The sequence below is a fragment of the Felis catus genome, chromosome B4, assembly GCF_018350175.1.
Source record: "Felis catus isolate Fca126 chromosome B4, F.catus_Fca126_mat1.0, whole genome shotgun sequence".
Classification (NCBI taxonomy): Eukaryota; Metazoa; Chordata; class Mammalia; order Carnivora; family Felidae; genus Felis; species Felis catus.
The window spans coordinates 3297217-3313862 of NC_058374.1; the positions used below are offsets into that span (position 1 = coordinate 3297217).

The 16646-nt window shown below is 60.8% G+C and overlaps 1 protein-coding gene across 6 annotated transcripts in view; it reads left to right on the forward strand.

Moving 5' to 3' along the window:
- The first annotated feature begins 909 nt into the window (after positions 1-909).
- Positions 910-16646, forward strand: part of LOC101097072 (phosphofructokinase, platelet) — a 55487-nt gene continuing 39750 nt past the window's right edge. For 2 of the 6 annotated variants that reach the window (XM_045060809.1, XM_045060811.1), the window contains exons 1-2: positions 913-1107; positions 13741-13814. In XM_045060809.1, the coding sequence (XP_044916744.1) occupies positions 996-1107; positions 13741-13814 (186 nt within the window). In that variant the 5' untranslated portion in view covers positions 913-995. Of the gene's footprint in view, positions 1108-13740; positions 13815-16646 lie in introns of all 6 variants that reach the window. The other 4 variants (XM_045060814.1, XM_045060813.1, XM_045060810.1 and 1 more) reach the window with 4 other exon arrangements.

Sequence of the window (16646 nt, forward strand, 5' to 3'; positions counted from 1 at the left end):
GACATGCTGCATAGGAATGTTTTAGGTTTGGACATTCGCAACAGAGTGTGGGAGCTTCTGGCTGGCGACGCAGGAGCTAGTCGGGGTCCTTAGGGAAGAACTTAGGTCTTAGATCCCCCCACCCCAAGCCTTTCCTACCCCCCGCCCCAGCCCCACTGGCTTCTGGACATCCAGGTCTGGCGCCAGGATGTCGCTAAGGCCACCTCGCGGGGTCACTTCCTTCTCCTCCAGCCGGGGGCGGGCCCAGGGCTTGGACACCGCCAGCCAGCGCTGCCCACTTTTGCCCACCGACCGGAGGATCGCGGCACGTCCCCCCGCCCCGGGCCGCAGGTGAAAGCAGGGCGAGCCCGAGAGAAAGCGGGGGCGCCCGCAGCGCCGCCCGGGAGGCATCCAGCGGGAAGCGGGGAGCGCCTCGGTCGGGGTTCCGGCCCCCTACGTGGTGCGCTCCCTTCAAAGGCTGCGATCCCGCCCACCGAGGACGCTCCGCCCACCCGCGGTGCCAGTCCCGCCACCTGCGGGGCCCCCTACCCACCCCGCGCTCTCTCCCGCCCGCTCCCTTCCCCCCGCCCCGCCAGCGCCCGCTACGCCCGCCCCCTGCGATGCTCCGCCCACCGGGATACACCCGCCACCTGCGGCGCTCGCGGCCACCTGCCAGGCTCCCCCGGCCGCTGCGATCCCGCCCACCCGGGACGCCCCGCCCACCAGCGGCGCGCCCTCCACCTGCAGCTCGTCCCCCACCCCGTGCCACCTGGAGCCCCCCCCCCCCGCCCCGCCTTGCCCCCGCCCACCTGCCCCGCTCGCTCCGCCTGCCCCCCTCCCGAATTGCCCCCACCTGCGGCTGGCGCGCCCCGGCCCCGCCCCCGCGCCCCGGAGCCCGCCCTAGGCCGCCCATTGGCGCGCGCGGCGCGGCCGGGGCGGACGGTTCCGAGTGGCGGCGGCGCGGGCGGGGTCCAGGCTGCTGCGCGCCCGCCCCGGCACTGCTCGGCCTGCTCGCCATGGACGACGACGACGTCTCCGCCCGCAAGGGCTCCTTCCGAAAGTTCCTGGAGCACCTCTCCGGGGCCGGCAAGGCCATCGGCGTGCTGACCAGCGGCGGGGATGCCCAAGGTGCGCGGCCGCCCGGCCGGCCGGGGAGGGGTGATGGGAGGAGGGCCCGGGAAGCGGGGACGGGGTGCCCGGGGCGAGCGGGGAGCGGCGATGGGAGCCCCGAAGAGGCGAGGAGGAGGGGGTGCGCGGATAAGACGAGGGTGGGGGCCCGCCCCGGCGCCCGGGAGCCGCAGGGGGGCCTTCCGGGGCACGAGTGGGCGGAGCGGCCTCGGAAGGGGTGGCTGCGGCGGGGGAGGGGGCAGGAGGAGGGGGGTTGTGGCCCGGGGACGCTTTATCAGGAAGATCGGTTAATTTCCCACCCCCACGTTTATGTTTTAAACTGGGGCTGGGGACGGGGTCTCCCGAGGTCATTTCTCCTCGGAGTCGTAGGGCGGGGCGATGCCCCTCCGAGGCTTGGGGAGAGCGCGGCCCCCCGGATGCCGCGGCTCCCTCCCCCTCGACCCCCCTCCCCTTGCGGGAAGAGCGGCCGGTCCCCGCCGCGCGTCCTGCGGATTCGCGTCCCCGCGCCGCGCGGGCGGGCTCCCCGCTGTTGCATTGCGGGGCGCGGCGGGGAGCGCGAGGGGACCCGCGCGGGGGCCCCCGGGCCCGGTTTCCGCCGCTCCGCTGACAAAACCGAAGACGGGAATGGGTCGCTAGGCCCGCCCCGCCGGCCTCCTCTGGGGGGGAAGGACCAGGAAGCCGGGGACTCCGGGGCGTCGCCAGCGCCCGGGGCGCGGACTCTACCCCTCCCCGCCACCCCCACCATGTGGAGGCCGCCTTGGGGAGAGGGGGACGCAAGCCCGGGGCCGCGGACACCCAAGAGATGTTTATAGTTAAGGGGGGGGGGGTGACCCGGCCACGCCCGGCCTCTGGCGCTGGGTGCACGTGGGGCCACAGGAGCTCTCGGACGGTGGGGTTTCCTGGCCCAGGTGCATCGATGGGTGGGGCACGCCGACCGCTGGGAAGTGGACCCGAGGCGTCCTCGCAGCCTAGAGATGGCCGGGGCTGCAGGCGCCCATCCAGCTGGGTCTGCTGGTGTTTTCAACCCCCTCCTGCTCCAGCCGGACGCGGGCGCGTTTCTGGGCCACGCGAGGCGGAAGGATGCTGGAGCGCGCTGCCTGGCACTTCCCCTCCCCCCCCCCACCGCCCACCGCGCCCGTGACCTTCCCGTTGCCCTTGAGCCGGGCGTGGCTGGCGCGGGGGCGGCAGGTTGGGGCGCTGTGGCCTCAGCCCCGCCCTTCGCGCGTCTACGTGATGCCGGGCCAGTCGCCACCCTCGCGCCCTGCGCCCTTGGCCCTGGGCACCCGGCGCGGGGACTGCATGCTGCCCGCACCGCAGAGCGGGAGTCCCGGCGGGAGCCGCCTCTTCCACCCTGGGAGGCAGCCGTGCTGCTCACCGCCCCCCTTCCCCCACCCACACAGGCCCGCCTTCCCTTCCGGAGGGGGTACCCCCGGCTGATCGAGCAGTTCCCCGGTGACCTAGTATTCTAGTAAAGTGATCCCGGGAGTAAACATTCCGGAGGCGCGAAGTGTTGTGACAGGGCACTGGCCCGGCCTGGAAACACGGGGGAACACTGTCTTGTCGCTTAAGTAAACACCCAAGGTGTGCCACGTGGAGTCCGGGTGGGGTCGCCGTGGGGCTCAGAGTGGCTTCCCCGTCAACCGGCGGCTTGAAAAGCACGTGCGTGTGGAGACGTGGGCTGGCACACGTTCGGAAGCATCCTGGGTGAATCTTAATCTGGGCCTCGACAGGGGGATGCACCGTTGGGCAGGAAGACGGACTGGCTTTTAAACCACAGGGCTTCAGGGTCAGAGTTTCAAGGTTGTTTTACAATTAAGGCTCTGTGTCTGGTGAAAATACATGGACGGGTCATTCTTTTGAACCCCCGTCCAAGAGCTTGCTCAGCTGCCTGGTAGGTGATGTGCACGGACTCGAGGTGATGGCACAGGAGAGTCAGCATTTTCTGTCCCTTCTCCTGGCTCAGCCACCTGTGAGTAGTTGTAAGTAACAAGAGGCCAGTTGAGTCCACACAGCTGGTCACTGGGAGAGGAAACGTTGAGACCCAGACATGAGAAGGCCGCTCGGGTGGTGTCAGATTAATGGGAAACGCCTGACACTCTCAGGTGGGCATCGGGCTGCCCCTGGGAGAGCCTCCCGTGGTCTGGGCATTTATCCCGCGGAGCTGAGGCCCTCGACTCCGTGTTGTCTGGAACAACACGTGTTGTCTGGAACTCCATGGGAAGCAGCATCTCCTGCTTTGGTATTTTGAGCTCTGACTGAGGGTCTCGATCCCCTTCTGTCTGAGAAAGCTCCTCCTGGCGTGTGCTCGGTCAGTCTCAGCAGCAGCAGATTTAGAGACCCCTAGAGAAGGTTGTTCCTAGAGATGCTGTCAAGACGCTCTGTTCTTTCCCCATTTTATCTTGATTCCAGATTCTGTCAGCCAAGGTAGGAGAGTTTTGCTCATAGCTAAAGATCCAGGAGAGCATGTGCAAGCCTTAATTTCAAGGTAGTTTTCTTTTTTCTTTAATTTTTAGAAATCTTTTTATTTTTGAGAGAGAGAGAGAGAGAGAGAGAGCATGAGCGCATGAGCAGGGGAGGGGCAGAGAGAGAGGGAGACACGGAATCCGAAGCAGGCTCAGGCTCCGAGCTGTCAGCACAGAGCCCGCCGCGGGTCTCGAACTCAAGAACTGTGAGATCACGACCTGAGCCGAAGTCGGAGGCTTAACCGACTGAGCCCCCCAGGAGCCCCACAAGGTAGTTTGCTAATCCGGTGTGGAATGATGGTCGGATTCCACGTGGAGGTGACCATGGCTACTATTTGGGGGGCCGGGAGCGCTACGCTTCCCGCCTCCAGGCCTCATTACGTTACTCCACGGTGCGTATGTCTTCATTTTCGAGGTGGGGAGAAGGTCCTACAGACTCGCGAGTGACTTCGTTCAGGTCACGTGGCTCATACGTGGCATTTGGCGGGATTTAGGCAAAGCCCTGTGAGCTCTCAATCCCCGGTACTTCCCAGCAGGCCATGCTCTCCGGGGGCCTTTCTTCGGTGAGGCTGTAAAGTTCAGGTCCAAGTTAACGCTCCAAAGTGGGCAAAGCCCAGCTGGCTCAACATTGTATGGATGATTTTTCCACAGCTTTGTGAGGGGAGCAGAAAATGCGTGTTTACAGCGATAGCACTGGGGCAGCCGAAGCAGTCCCACGTCGATACCAGAGTGATGGAGTGCTTTTGTTTTCTACTCGAGTTTCGTGTAGTTATTTAAAAAAGAAGAAGAAGAAAGAAAAAAAAAATCCCCTCATCTGTATTCCCACAGCCCCCCGCCCCGCCCCTTAAGGAAGGCTATTTCTAGACCTTATTGTGCTTCTCATTCTTTGGGCTTCTTCTGTTGTCGCAAGGACGTCTGCAAGTTTAAACGGATTTTCCACCTTGCTGGATGGACAGCCTTTCCATGACTAAGCAGCCACCCTCCAGCAAGATTGTGTCACTCACCCAACATGATTCAGAGTGTGGGCTCCGGGAGGCCGGGTGCAGCTGAGAAGGTGTGGGAACCCAGGGCAGCGAGGCTAGGAAGGCTGAGTCCCTCTTTCACCTGAGGCAAAGCAGGCATGAGTACAGTATTCGGGGAGCTCACATGAGCGGAGTCTGGATCAGCCTTTCCAGCATCAGCAAGAATAACTTGCAGGATGAGTACCTGCCATCTGGGCTGTGCAGGCGCTACTCTGTGCTAATTTAGTGCGCACGGGGGCAAGCGGGCTTTGTGGGGAGCTGCCTGCCTTCAGCTCTAAGTGGTAGACAGGGCCGGGCCGCGTGGGTGCAGAGGGCACGGGAGGAGGGGGACCCCAGTGTCTCTCCCCAAGTGCGTTTCTGGGGTCCAGCACGGGACGCGGCACGGGGCAGGCTCTCGAGCGTTTGCTGCACGGCTCCCCTGACTCCCCCGACTCTCCCTGAGGCCTGTGGGCCACTCCCTGTCGCAAAATGCCGGGCGACTGGAGTTCTGGCTCCTTCCTTTTCTCATGAAGTCATTTTGATGCCTGAACCTCCCTAATCAAAAGCAGTCCTTCTGCAGAGCGGTGCCTGGGAACGCCAAGGCCTCGAAGATTCGAACTTGAGCAACTTGAGCACTGTAGTCGGGAATGTGAGGCTCTCTGGTCTCGGGGCCTCGGGCAGGAGGGTGGTCCTGCCGTTGGACACGTGACAGGAGCCCAGCTTGATGCAGAGGGAAGCGGGGGCCGGTGGGCATCTTGTCTCCGAGGGCTCTGGGGCCCCTCACTGCCCTGGAACTCTGTCTGCATACGTTCTGTAACGGGTTTTTCTTTTCCACTTAAGACGTAATAATTAATTTAGCAAAAACTGTTGCGTCCTGGCAGCAGTGTATTAGAATCACAGCGGTAACCCCGTGAGCGCCGCGGGCAATCAGCCATCGCACCGTTTTCTGGAACTGTGGCACACGCACCGTGTGGCACACCCAGGTGACTTAGACTCTGGACACTTGGTCGTCTTTCAGAAAAACTCAAACCCGGTTACGGGAAGCAAACACCTTTGGCTCGGAACTGAAACGTTTCATCGGGGGGAGCCGGGGGCCCCCGGGGGCCGCTCTGCCCACCAGAGGGGCCACCAGGAGCCATCACCATTAGAAACACAGAGACGGGCCGGGACGGGGTGACAGCAAACGTGGGGACCCAAAACTGTATGCTTGCTGCGATTGTAATTAGGTCAGGAGGGTGTATTTGGACAAAGGGCAGGGGGCTTTATGTTAAAAATGGTCGGGGTGCTGTGTGTCCACCTCCCTCTTCTCAGCAAGCTCCGCGGGGTGCACTGTCTGTATTTGGTGCACCTGCCCGGGGGCCCCCCCCACCCCGTTTTCCCAGATGTCTTTGCCGCCATGTACTTAGCGTGCCTGGAATTACACATGTTGTACCTGTCAGGACGAGAGTGTGGAGAGAGTGTGGAGCCGGGCCTCCCAGAACCCTGGGGCTGTTGGGGGTGAATAGCCTGGTTCCTGCTCTCCACCAGGGTCCCGCCGGGGTCCCACTCTCCCCTGGGCAGGGCCTCCAGTGCTCATGTGCATAACAAAGCCGCAGAATCGCTCACCTGCTGTCCTCTCCCCAACTCCCTTCTTGCTCCCCCTTCCTCTCCCCTCCTTCCCAGTGAGGGTCTTCCATCCAGGGACGCTGCCCCGCCCTCCTGCCCCTGGGGGCTCTGGAGCTTTGTCCCCCTGGTTTCGCAGAAGCCACCCAGGGGTCTTGCTGAGGCGCGTTCTGGTGTCGCGGGTCTGGGCACCGCACCTCTGGTCCCTCTGGTCGGCTCAGGGCCACGCTGGAGTCGGGGTCCACGGGGCAGCTCGGCCCATCAGGACGAGGACCTTGACTGGGAGGGTTACGCATAGGACTCCTTGCATAGAGTGTGTAAACAAGTGATGTGGCTGGACTTGTCTTCGACTGGGAAGCGGTTGGCAGAGCAGGTGCAGTGGCTGCCCACGGCCCTTCCTCCTCGGCTCAGCTCTGGATTATATTCCTGGGGTTTGATTCCCCTTCCCGTGTCCTCCTCCCATCAATGAGCGAGGCTGCCTGGGTGCGGAGTGATGCCCGGGGCAGACGGCGGACGCCCTCTGTCAGGGAGCCAGACCCGGCAGAGAGCCTGTTTCTGGAAGGCCCGGGACACCTGTGCGCAGAGACTCTCCACACGCCCCATGGGGGTCTGAGGGGTGAACCAGCGCACAGTACCCTGGCATGGGGGCGGGGGGGGGCGTGCAGGGGCTGGGGGGGGCATGCAGGGGCTGGGGGAAGAGGTCAGGGCCAAGTGGGTGAGGTTCCGGGGAGGGGCAGGCAGTGAGGACTTTGGATTTGCCTTGTGGGTTCAGGGAAGCCACCTGAGGTGCGGGTGCAAAGCCCAAGTTTAGGGTCTCATGGGGAGCAGGATTGGGCCATAGCTGGAGGGTTGCAGGACTGGAGCTGGGCCCCTGGCAAGACACCCCTATGGCGGGGACCCAGGAGGGTCGGGTGACTTTGCAGGTGGAGGGTTTGGCCTCAGGTAGGAGCTCACAGTAGGGCAGGAAGAAAGGCAGAGCCGGGAGCAGCGGTGGAAGCAGGCAGGTTGGTAGAATGTTCTTGATAGCCTTGCTTAGACTAGTGAACAATGGGAGGTCCAGGGAAAACCCATCAGCAGGGGATGAGCTGTTAGGTGCCTGGAATATTCTCCGCCTTTCCAAGGAGCTTTGCTCTGATGCTCCCGGCAAGAGACCACACCACTGTTACAGTGTGGATTCAGAAGTAGATTCCACTGCTGTGCGATAGAAACCAGGCTCCCACATGAGGCCCATTATGGATGTCACCGTGTAGCCACCGCATTACAGAAGGGAAAACAGGGGCTCCTGGGGGGCTCAGTCGGTTGAGCGTCCGACTTTGGCCCAGGTCATGATCTCATGGTTCGTGGGTTCGGGCCCCACATCGGGCTCTGTGCTGACAGCTCGGAGCCTGGAGCCTGTTTTGGATTCTGTGTCTCCCTCCCTCTACTCCTCTCCTGCTCGTGCTCGCTCGCTCTCTCTCTCCCTCTAAAATATAAATAAACATAAACAAATTTTAAAAAGGGGAAAGAAACAGGAGACGTTAATTGTAAATGTATATTTTATTCAACCTAGTATTTTAGTCCATCATTAATATAAAGACCATTAATAGGACGTTTCACTTTTTTGTTTCCGTGCTGAGCCTTGACATGCGCTCTGTTATCTGACACAGTGCATCTTGGCACAGTCCGGGGCCGCACCAGGGACAGTGGGGCTTCAGCCCCCGCGGTGGCCGCGGCCGCTTGGATATAAAGGGTCCCCCCCGAGCCTTTGTGTGGAAGCTCGGATGGCGTGCAGGGGACTGCTGGCTGTGGTCTCGGTGTCCGTGGTGGGCACTGGGACATGGTGTGTGGCAGGCTCGGAGTGCCTGGCCTCTCCCGCTCCCTGTCACCCAGGCTTCTCCCAGGCTTCTCCGGGGCGGGCACGCTGGCTCCGCTCCACCCCCCACCGGACCCCACACCCAGTCCCCCAGCCCCGCTCTGCCCGCGCTCTCCTCCTTGGCAGTGTATTGGTTTCTCGGGCCCGGAACCGTCCTGTTTGGCCAGTGATGTAGGGCACCAGTGCCTGGCGAGGAGACGATGCCCCATCCGTGTGCACCGGACGGCTGGACGAGTGAACGCGTGCCCACGTTTTCCCCCGACTTTTCACGCGGGCAGTGATGTGGATAGCACAGGGTGCGGGGGAGCTCCCAGCTTGCCAACTGATCCCGGGGGAGCCAGCCCCGGACACAGCTCTCCTGGTGACCTCCCCCCCCTCGCCCCTCCTACCTACATTATTAAACGGGGAGGCTTAATGGAGAACCTTAGGCGCAGGAGCAAGGTAACGGTGCTTTAGCTTGTTTTCTGACACACGCTGATGGCTGCTTCGGTACAAAGAGGCGCGTGAATTCAGACAGAGGCCGGTGACAGGGCTGAACAGCTGGGCTTTATTTTTCCAAAAGGAATTTAAGTAGGGACTAATTAGGGAAGGGAAGGTGACGAGTGGGGAAAATCGCTCCATACCGTTAAGAGGGTTAAGTCAGGAGGTTGATTATACTCTTCCGATCACGTGGGAAACACAAGACGCGCCCCACTCGTTTTATTAGAATCAGCATATCCCTTACTTCTTACAGATGAAGCTTCTTTTCTTTTTTTTTTAAGTTTACTTGTTATTTATTTTTTGAGAGAGAGAGAGAGAGAGGGAAGGGGAGGGGCAGAGAGGGAGACAGAGACTCCCGAGCAGACTCTGCACTGTCAGCACAGAACCCGACACAGGGCTCGATCCCACAAACCCTGAGATCAGGACCCGAGCTGAAACCGAGAGACGCTTGGCCGACTGAGCCACCCAGGCGCCCCAAGATTCCTCAGAGTTTAAACGTCATCAGAACAGACCTCAGGAAGCGTTTGGAAACAGGTCCCCGGCGCTCCCTGACCTCCAGGGAGGGAAGATCTGACCAGACGCTCCTACCTGCACCCTAGTTTGGTGCGAAGCAGCGAATACGTAAGATCAGAACAACTTCAGGGTCCGATCTTTCTGCTGCGTCTCAAGTCACCAGCACACATTTCCCACCTCGCTGCCCCCTCGTTCCCCCAAGGTTTGGTCATTCTGGGTGCCCGTAACCAGACTCCACATTCCCTGAAGGCCGGGTTTACATTTCTGCGAACGACGAGGCGACTGCTCTCGAAGCACTAAGATTCTGACTCGGCAGCAAGATGACATTTCCCCATGATAACAATCAGGAGAGTTGCTTTAATTCCCCGACGTGGCCACCGAAGCAAAAGCGAAAGCACGAGGAAGGAACCCTGTGAGGCAGGCTGTTGGGGAGCAGGGGTGTCTTCCCCTTTCCCTGGCTTTTGTCCTCCTGGGTCCCCTCCCTGGAAGGCGGCCACCCGGGCCCCACCCCGCCCGGTGGGAGGAGGACCCACGAGGGCTGACTAACCCACAGGCCCCGCCCCGAGCACTTAGACAGGCATTGGGGCCCAGGGGGCATCTGGATCCCTCGCGGTGGCTTTGGGGATTCCAGCACAGCCTTCCCGCTGCAGACTCTGCACCAGCTCTAAGTCTGACTGCAGGCCAAGGCTTCCCCGCCGGGTTTTGTTCCCTTGGCGTCTCAGTTTCTGTGCTCGGAGCCCGACTTCCTCATCCGCCCAGGGGGGCTCCGGACCCCTCAGGCTTCCTGTGAGCGTCCACCCCAGCTGGTTATTAGCCACAGGCATGGCCCCTCCCCAGGCCCCAGGCGGAGCTCCGAGCTGTGGCAAGAGGCCGGCTGGCTTCACTAGATGACTCACTTGCGAGTAAGTGAGTTAAAGCCCAGTGAGTCTTGGAGGGGGTTTTCAGGATGCGCTGGCCCGACTGTTCTCCGTCTGCCCCTCCCCGGGAACTTGGTGGAAATGCTCAAGCTCCTCCCTCCCCCAGAGGCCCCCAGGGACTCTGCCAGGGCCCAGGGGGATACCCAGTGGTAGGTGGGCACTGAGTGGGATGTGAGTGTAGGAGCGGGGTGCAGGGGTGAGTGCAGAGGAAGGATGCAGGGGTGGGATGCAGGGATGACTGCAGAGGTGAGTGCAGGGGTGGGAGGCAGGGGTGACTGCAGGGGTAGGATGCAGGGGTGGGGTGCAGAGGTGAGTGCAGGGGTGACTGCAGGGGTGACTGCTGAGGTGAGTGCAGGGGTGGGAGGCAGGGGTGACTGCAGGGGTGGGTGGGGTGCAGAGGTGAGTGCAGGGGTGGGATGCAGGGTGACTGCAGAGGTGAGTGCAGGGGTGGGAGGCAGGGGTGACTACAGGGGTAGGATGCAGGGGTGGGGTGCAGAGGTGAGTGCAGGGGTAGGATGCAGGGGTGACTGCAGAGGTGAGTGCAGGGGTGGGAGGCAGGGGTGACTGCAGGGGTGGGAGGCAGGGGTGACTGCAGGGGTGGGTGGGGTGCAGAGGTGAGTGCAGGGGTGGGATGCAGGGTGACTGCAGAGGTGAGTGCAGGGGTGGGATGCAGGGGTGGGATGCAGGGGTGACTGCAGAGGTGAGTGCAGGGGTGGGAGGCAGGGGTGACTACAGGGGTAGGATGCAGGGGTGGGGTGCAGAAGTGAGTGCAGGGGTGAGTGCAGAGGGAGGATGCAGGGGTGGGATGCAGGGATGACTGCAGAGGTGAGTGCAGGGGTGGGAGGCAGGGGTGACTACAGGGGTAGGATGCAGGGGTGGGGTGCAGGGGTAGGATGCAGGGGTGACTGCAGAGGTGAGTGCAGGGGTAGGAGGCAGGGGTGGGATGCAGGCAGGGGGCCTCCCATGACAGGTTACAGTCGGAGCAGGCTTTTATCCCACAGGGACTCGGGGGCGTCCCCTCCGGATCATGTCTACTTGTCACAGTTCCTTCCTTCAGCCACTTACATGGCGCAAAAGCCCCATTTATCGTGCCTGTGTGAGGGGCCCCTTGGGAATGACGCCTCGTAAAGGAGGGGCATTCAGGAGGGTGACGGCCCGGAAGTCGGTGTTTATCATACTTCCCACCCGGGGATGGTGCCGTTGAAGGGCTCGGGGTCAGTTTCCCTGTGACAGTGGCTGCAGCGTAAGCCCCGGAATCCTGGAGCCAGTTGGGGGGGACGCTAAGCAGCTGTGTTGTCCCCCCAGCCGCCCACCTGACACGGCCACGGGGGACGCACAGGCCGCCCGCACAGGTGTGAGAGCCCACACTGTGCCACTCCTCCAGGGACGAGGGGTGGGTGGGGGCTCGCAGGGAGTCTCTGGGGGTCTGGAGCCCCATCTGCAGGTCGAGGGAGGGCATCCAGCGTGTCTGACTGGGACGCGGTGACATTTCGGGGGGAGCTGTGGGCTTGTGCAGTGGAGACGACCGACCGTGAGATTCAAGGTTGAGCATCTAGGTGGGGCCGAGCAGGTAGATAGAGTCCCCGTGCTGGACAACCTGTCCCTGAGGAGTTTGGCTCGACGCGTGCAGGCCCTGTCGAATCGAGGGCAGGGACATGGGCATATCCGAGTTTGTGGGTGCCGACGCAGGAGACCCTGGGGCGCCTGGGGGGCTCCGTTGGTTAAGCATCTGACTCTTGATTTCAGCTCAGGTCATGATGTCACTGATCTGTGCTAAGCATGAGTCTGCTTGAGATTCTCATTCTCTGCCCCTCCCCCACCTGTGTGTGCTCGTGTGTGTGTGTGTGTGTGTGCACGTGTGCACATGCTCTGTCTCTCAAAATAAATAAACGTTTTAAATGGATAAATGAATTTATTAATTTATTTTGAGAGAGAGAGCGAGAGGGAGGGGGGTAGGAAGGGACAGAGAGAAAGGGAGAATCCTTGCTGACCCCACAGAGCCGAAATCTCATGAGCCATGATGAAGACCTGAGCCAAAATCAAGAGTCAGATGCTTAACTGGCTTAGCCACCCAGGCGCCCTATAATATTTAAAACATTTTTTTAATGTTTATTTATTTTTGAGAGAGCGAGAGACAGAGTGTGGGCAGGGGAAGGGGCAGAGAGAGGGAGACACAGAATCCGAAGCAGGCTCCAGGCTCCGAGCTGTCAGCACGGACCGCGAGATCGTGGGCTCGAACCCACAGGCCGTGAGATCGTGACCTCAGCCGATGTCGGCCGCTTAACTGACGGAGCCACCCAGGCGCCCCGTAGTTTTTTAACAAGAAGAACGTGTTTATAAATTACTTGTGTCGTAACTAACCAAAGACATACAGCCGCTCCAGTCCTCTGGCCGTGGTGTAGATAAGGTTAGAGGCACAGGGCGGGATGTGGGGCAAACGTGGGGAGAAATGCCAGTTTCGAGGGCAGAGGCTGTCGTGGTGTGTGGGTCCAGCGTGGGCAGCAGCACGGAGAGCACGTACAGGAAAGGCAGCACGTGGGGGGCGCGGAGGCTGTGCCCTGATGTGCAGCGTCTGAGGGTCTGGAGGACCGAACAGCTGTTAATCCGTAGGTCCTCAAACGGGGTTCGACCGGGAAGTGATGGCTCGCAGATGTGCACGTGTCCACGGACGTGTACGTTTTACGTGTGCGTTAAACGTGGACTTATTTCTAAAGTCTGGGCCCCATGCTCGTCCAGCCACGTGACTACTGTAGCCTTTGAGAGCCAACAGCCATGTTCTCGGGTCTCAGACGTGGCTCAGCTATGACCATCTCTGCCTGTCTTCTGGGTGGCTTTGCCCTCCCAGTACGTACGAATTTCGTGTCCGTGTCTGTAACGCTCCTGGGAGCCACGTGCCTTCCGTGTATTACCAGGGGTGGCCTTTCCTTCGTGGCCCGTGTTCTCCAGCCTCTGCAGTCCTGACATTTGTGTCTGAAACGTGAGTTAGCAGGGGAGGCAGGGGAGCGACCCGGTGTCCCGCATGTCGGCTGGGAGCCGGGAGCTGCCTGTTCGAGGCCTGGGACCGACCGTCCCCTCCCGAATCCTGGCCTCGCGGGCCGGCCTCTACGTGATGACACAGGGTTTGCAGTTTCCTGTTCCCTCCGCTCTCCCCAGGGCTTGCCCGGCCCAGGTGCGCCGCTCAAAAGTGGGGCTCCCGTGGAGAACGAGTCGGGGTGTCCTGAGAGCACGAGGCTGTGTCACACAAAACCACTTTAATCCCCTCTAGGTAGCGTCCTCTGGGCAAGTGTGGAGCATGTCCTAGATTTATCTTGAGGAGGTATTTATTCATACCGTATTGGGCTGGCTTTTCTTTTGATAAACGGCATGACTTAGTTTGAATTTAAGGCCCTTCACCGAGACATTCTTTACACCGCCAGCTGCTAACGAAATAACGATTTTCCTCCTCCGGTCGCAGAGGCAGCCCTCGTCCATGTCAAGTTGAGTCCGTCTAACTACAGATAAGCCCCGGTCTCTCTGCTGTCTCGCCGATGGGCTGTGTTGCCTACCAACTCCTCCGGGCCGGGGTCCCGCCTCTGTCTGCGGTGACCGTCAGGGTGCCCCGGGCTCTCGGACAGTGACGCGCCCCGGCCGTGTGCCCTCAGCGCGCCGGCCGCCTGGCCCTGACCCCGGACGTGCACGCCAGGCCCGTCGTCCGTGTGAGGAGCCCGCCGCGCGGGCTCGTGGCTCCCCCGTGGTCACAGTGGGTTACATGGCAGCACCCGAATCGCCCCAGTCTGGTCACTGACTCTGTCCCCTTCCTTCCGCAGGTATGAATGCTGCTGTCCGTGCTGTGGTGCGCATGGGAATATACGTGGGGGCCAAGGTGTACTTTATCTATGAGGTCAGTGTTGCGTCTCCCTCCCGCTGTCTCTGACTCGGGGACCCGTGCCTCACGCTTGCCTGGGCGCTGTTGACCCAACACAAGATGACGGGTGGTGGGCACCTCAGGCCAGAGCAGGGCCCCGTGTGCAGGAAGGGGGGGTGCCCCAGGGAGTGGGGAGGTCGCACTCCTGGTCTGGGTGCAGGTCTGTGAGGTTTGTGCCAGGGGTGAGGGGCTGGGGGGAGCACACGGGGCGCAAAATGCTGCTTCGTGTTACCTACTGGCCCCGTGGGATGACCGTATTTGTCTGCAGCCCTCCTTCCTTACGGAAGTGATCTGTCACTCATTATGGGGCTGAACGCCAGTAAACATTGAGGTAACAGGGAGAAAGAGGCCACTTTGAGCTTTGTGTCACCTCCGGGAAACCCAGACCACCTCCCCGACAACCCTTTCTGTACCAACTTCAAATGAAGAGTCTGAGGTGAGCCGGGGGCCACCGGCTGTGATGTCCCACTTTCCAGGGGCTGACCATGTAGCGGTAGGCGAGGTTTGGAGGGGAGGCGCCCGTGTAGTTTGGACCCGGGCGTTTACGTCAAAAACTATGAGGGATAAATAATCTCTATTTAGGTTTTAAATTTATGAAACCTAACAAAGCGGAAAACACGGAAAGAAAAGAGCACATTTGTGTTTTATTCTGATCCTCCCCAAGACTGTATGTGAGAGTCTAGAAGGGGATCTGAATGTTAAAAAATTACAGCAAATGGGGGGGCGCCTGGGGGGGCTCCGTCGGTGAAGCGTCCGACTTCGGCTCAGGTCATGATCTCGCGGTTCGTGGGTTCGAGCCCCGCGTCAGGCTCGATGCTGACAGCTCAGAGCCTGGAGCCTGCTTTCGATTCTGTGTCTCCCTCTCTCTCTCTGCCCCTCTCCTGCTCACGCGCGCTCTCTCTCTTTCTCTCTAAAATAAACATTTAAAATTAAAAAAAAAACTACAGCAAATATATTTTGTGCAGTGTTTTCCGCCACGATCCCTCTCCACACTTTAGGTTTCTGCGATATCCCACCACTGGGGACTCCCATTTACGTGACCCCTCGTTTGCGGGATCATTCCTCTCCCGTGCGACTGGTGACACCCCACTTTTCAAATGTCCTGGCACAGGAGACCCATGATGGTGTGTGAAGCCATTAGGTGTTTTGTGCGATTACCGCGATCCCAGCACAGGGCGCCGACGGGATGGCCTGTGCGGCAGGGATGGTCGGGGGGGGGGGGGCGGTATTTTGCCACAGTGGTTCCTGAAACCGGCTCCAGGCCCTGACCCCCCCCCTGCCCTGGCCCCCCAGAGCTGGCCCGGGCTCTCCTCCTTCTGGGAAGGAGCGGGTCACAAGCCTTTGCTCGTCGGGCTGGATAACAGTTTGTGTGTTGTTTGCTGGAAAGGTGTTTTTTTTGCCCCGTTCTTGGCTTTGCTCTTCTGAGCCGCGGCTCTGTGGCTCTGTGGCTCTGGGGTTTGCGTCTCTCCGATTTGGGAGCTGTGAAAAGGATGGGCCCAATCAAAGCGTTGCCTTCGGGGTCACGTCACCCCTGTGGCCGTTGGCCCTGGGCCGGGGCGCTGGTGTGGACAGAGCCCGCCCCTCCGGTGGGTGTTTAGCTTGCTACAGTTGCCCGCGTGTGTTCCTGCCGCTGCCGGGGACCGTGTGCACACGCACCGATGCCCTCTGCCTTTCCATTTGGTTCCATTTCACCCTGGGGAGGGGCTGCCTCTGCCTTGGAGCTCCAGCCAGGACCCCCCCCTTCTCCTGCCTGCTGGAGGCTGGGGTGGACTCGGACCAGGTTCCTCTCTCGTGACCGACAGCGTGTTTTCGATTCAGTGTAGACGATTCTGCCTGGACTCTGGGCGTGCAGCACGCGGGCCCCACAGTGTTTGTCCCCCTCGCTGGGGACGCTGTGGGGGTTCTCCAGGCTCCAGCTCTGTCACCAGCGGCCACTGGGTCTGGAGGGTGACTGCGGGTGCTGGAGGGAGGGGAAGGAAGTCATTTCCGTTATTTCATAGTTGAAGAAACTGACTGGTGTGTGTCTTTCAAAAAAAGAGACTTTGGGGCGCCTGGGTGGTGCAGTCGGTTAAGCGTCCAACTTCAGCCAGGTCACGATCTCGCGGTCCGTGAGTTCGAGCCCCGCATCGGGCTCTGGGCTGATGGCTCGGAGCCTGGAGCCTGTTTCCGATTCTGTGTCTCCCTCTCTCTCTGCCCCTCCCCCATTCATGCTCTGTCTCTCTCTGTCCCAAAAATAAATAAACGTTGAAAAAAAAAATTAAAAAAAAAAACAAAAAAAGAGACTTTGCTTTTTCTGTGTCTTTTCGTCACGGGCAGAGCTGGGGAGAAAGCCCCAGTCCCCCATCCGGCCGGTGACGGGGATGGGACCTACTACCCCCGGGGACGCTGATGTCTGCAGACATTTCGTGGCTGTCATGTTATTAGGGCTCCCGGCATGTGGTGCCTGGGGACCAGGGACGCCACTCAGCTCCCTGCGGTGCCCAGAACAGCGGCCACAACAGGGAGTTAGTTACCTGGCCCCGAATGTCCACGCTGCCCAGGTCAACAGGCGGAGGGCGTGCGGTGGGCCTGGTGGCGGCGTGCATGCCAAACCTTTGGGTGTTGAATCCGGCCTAGTAACTGTCAGCATTAATCCTTGTCTGGCTTAAGAGTTCTGTTGTGGTTTTGTTTGTCGTCACTGGCCCTGTGTCCTGGGGGTATTGAGATGGGATAGTCAGATGAGATCTCTACCACCAGACTTCACCGTGTCCCCAGTTCAGGAATCGCCTTGGGGCACATCAGCTATGCCCGCCCCCAGGAACGTGGGTT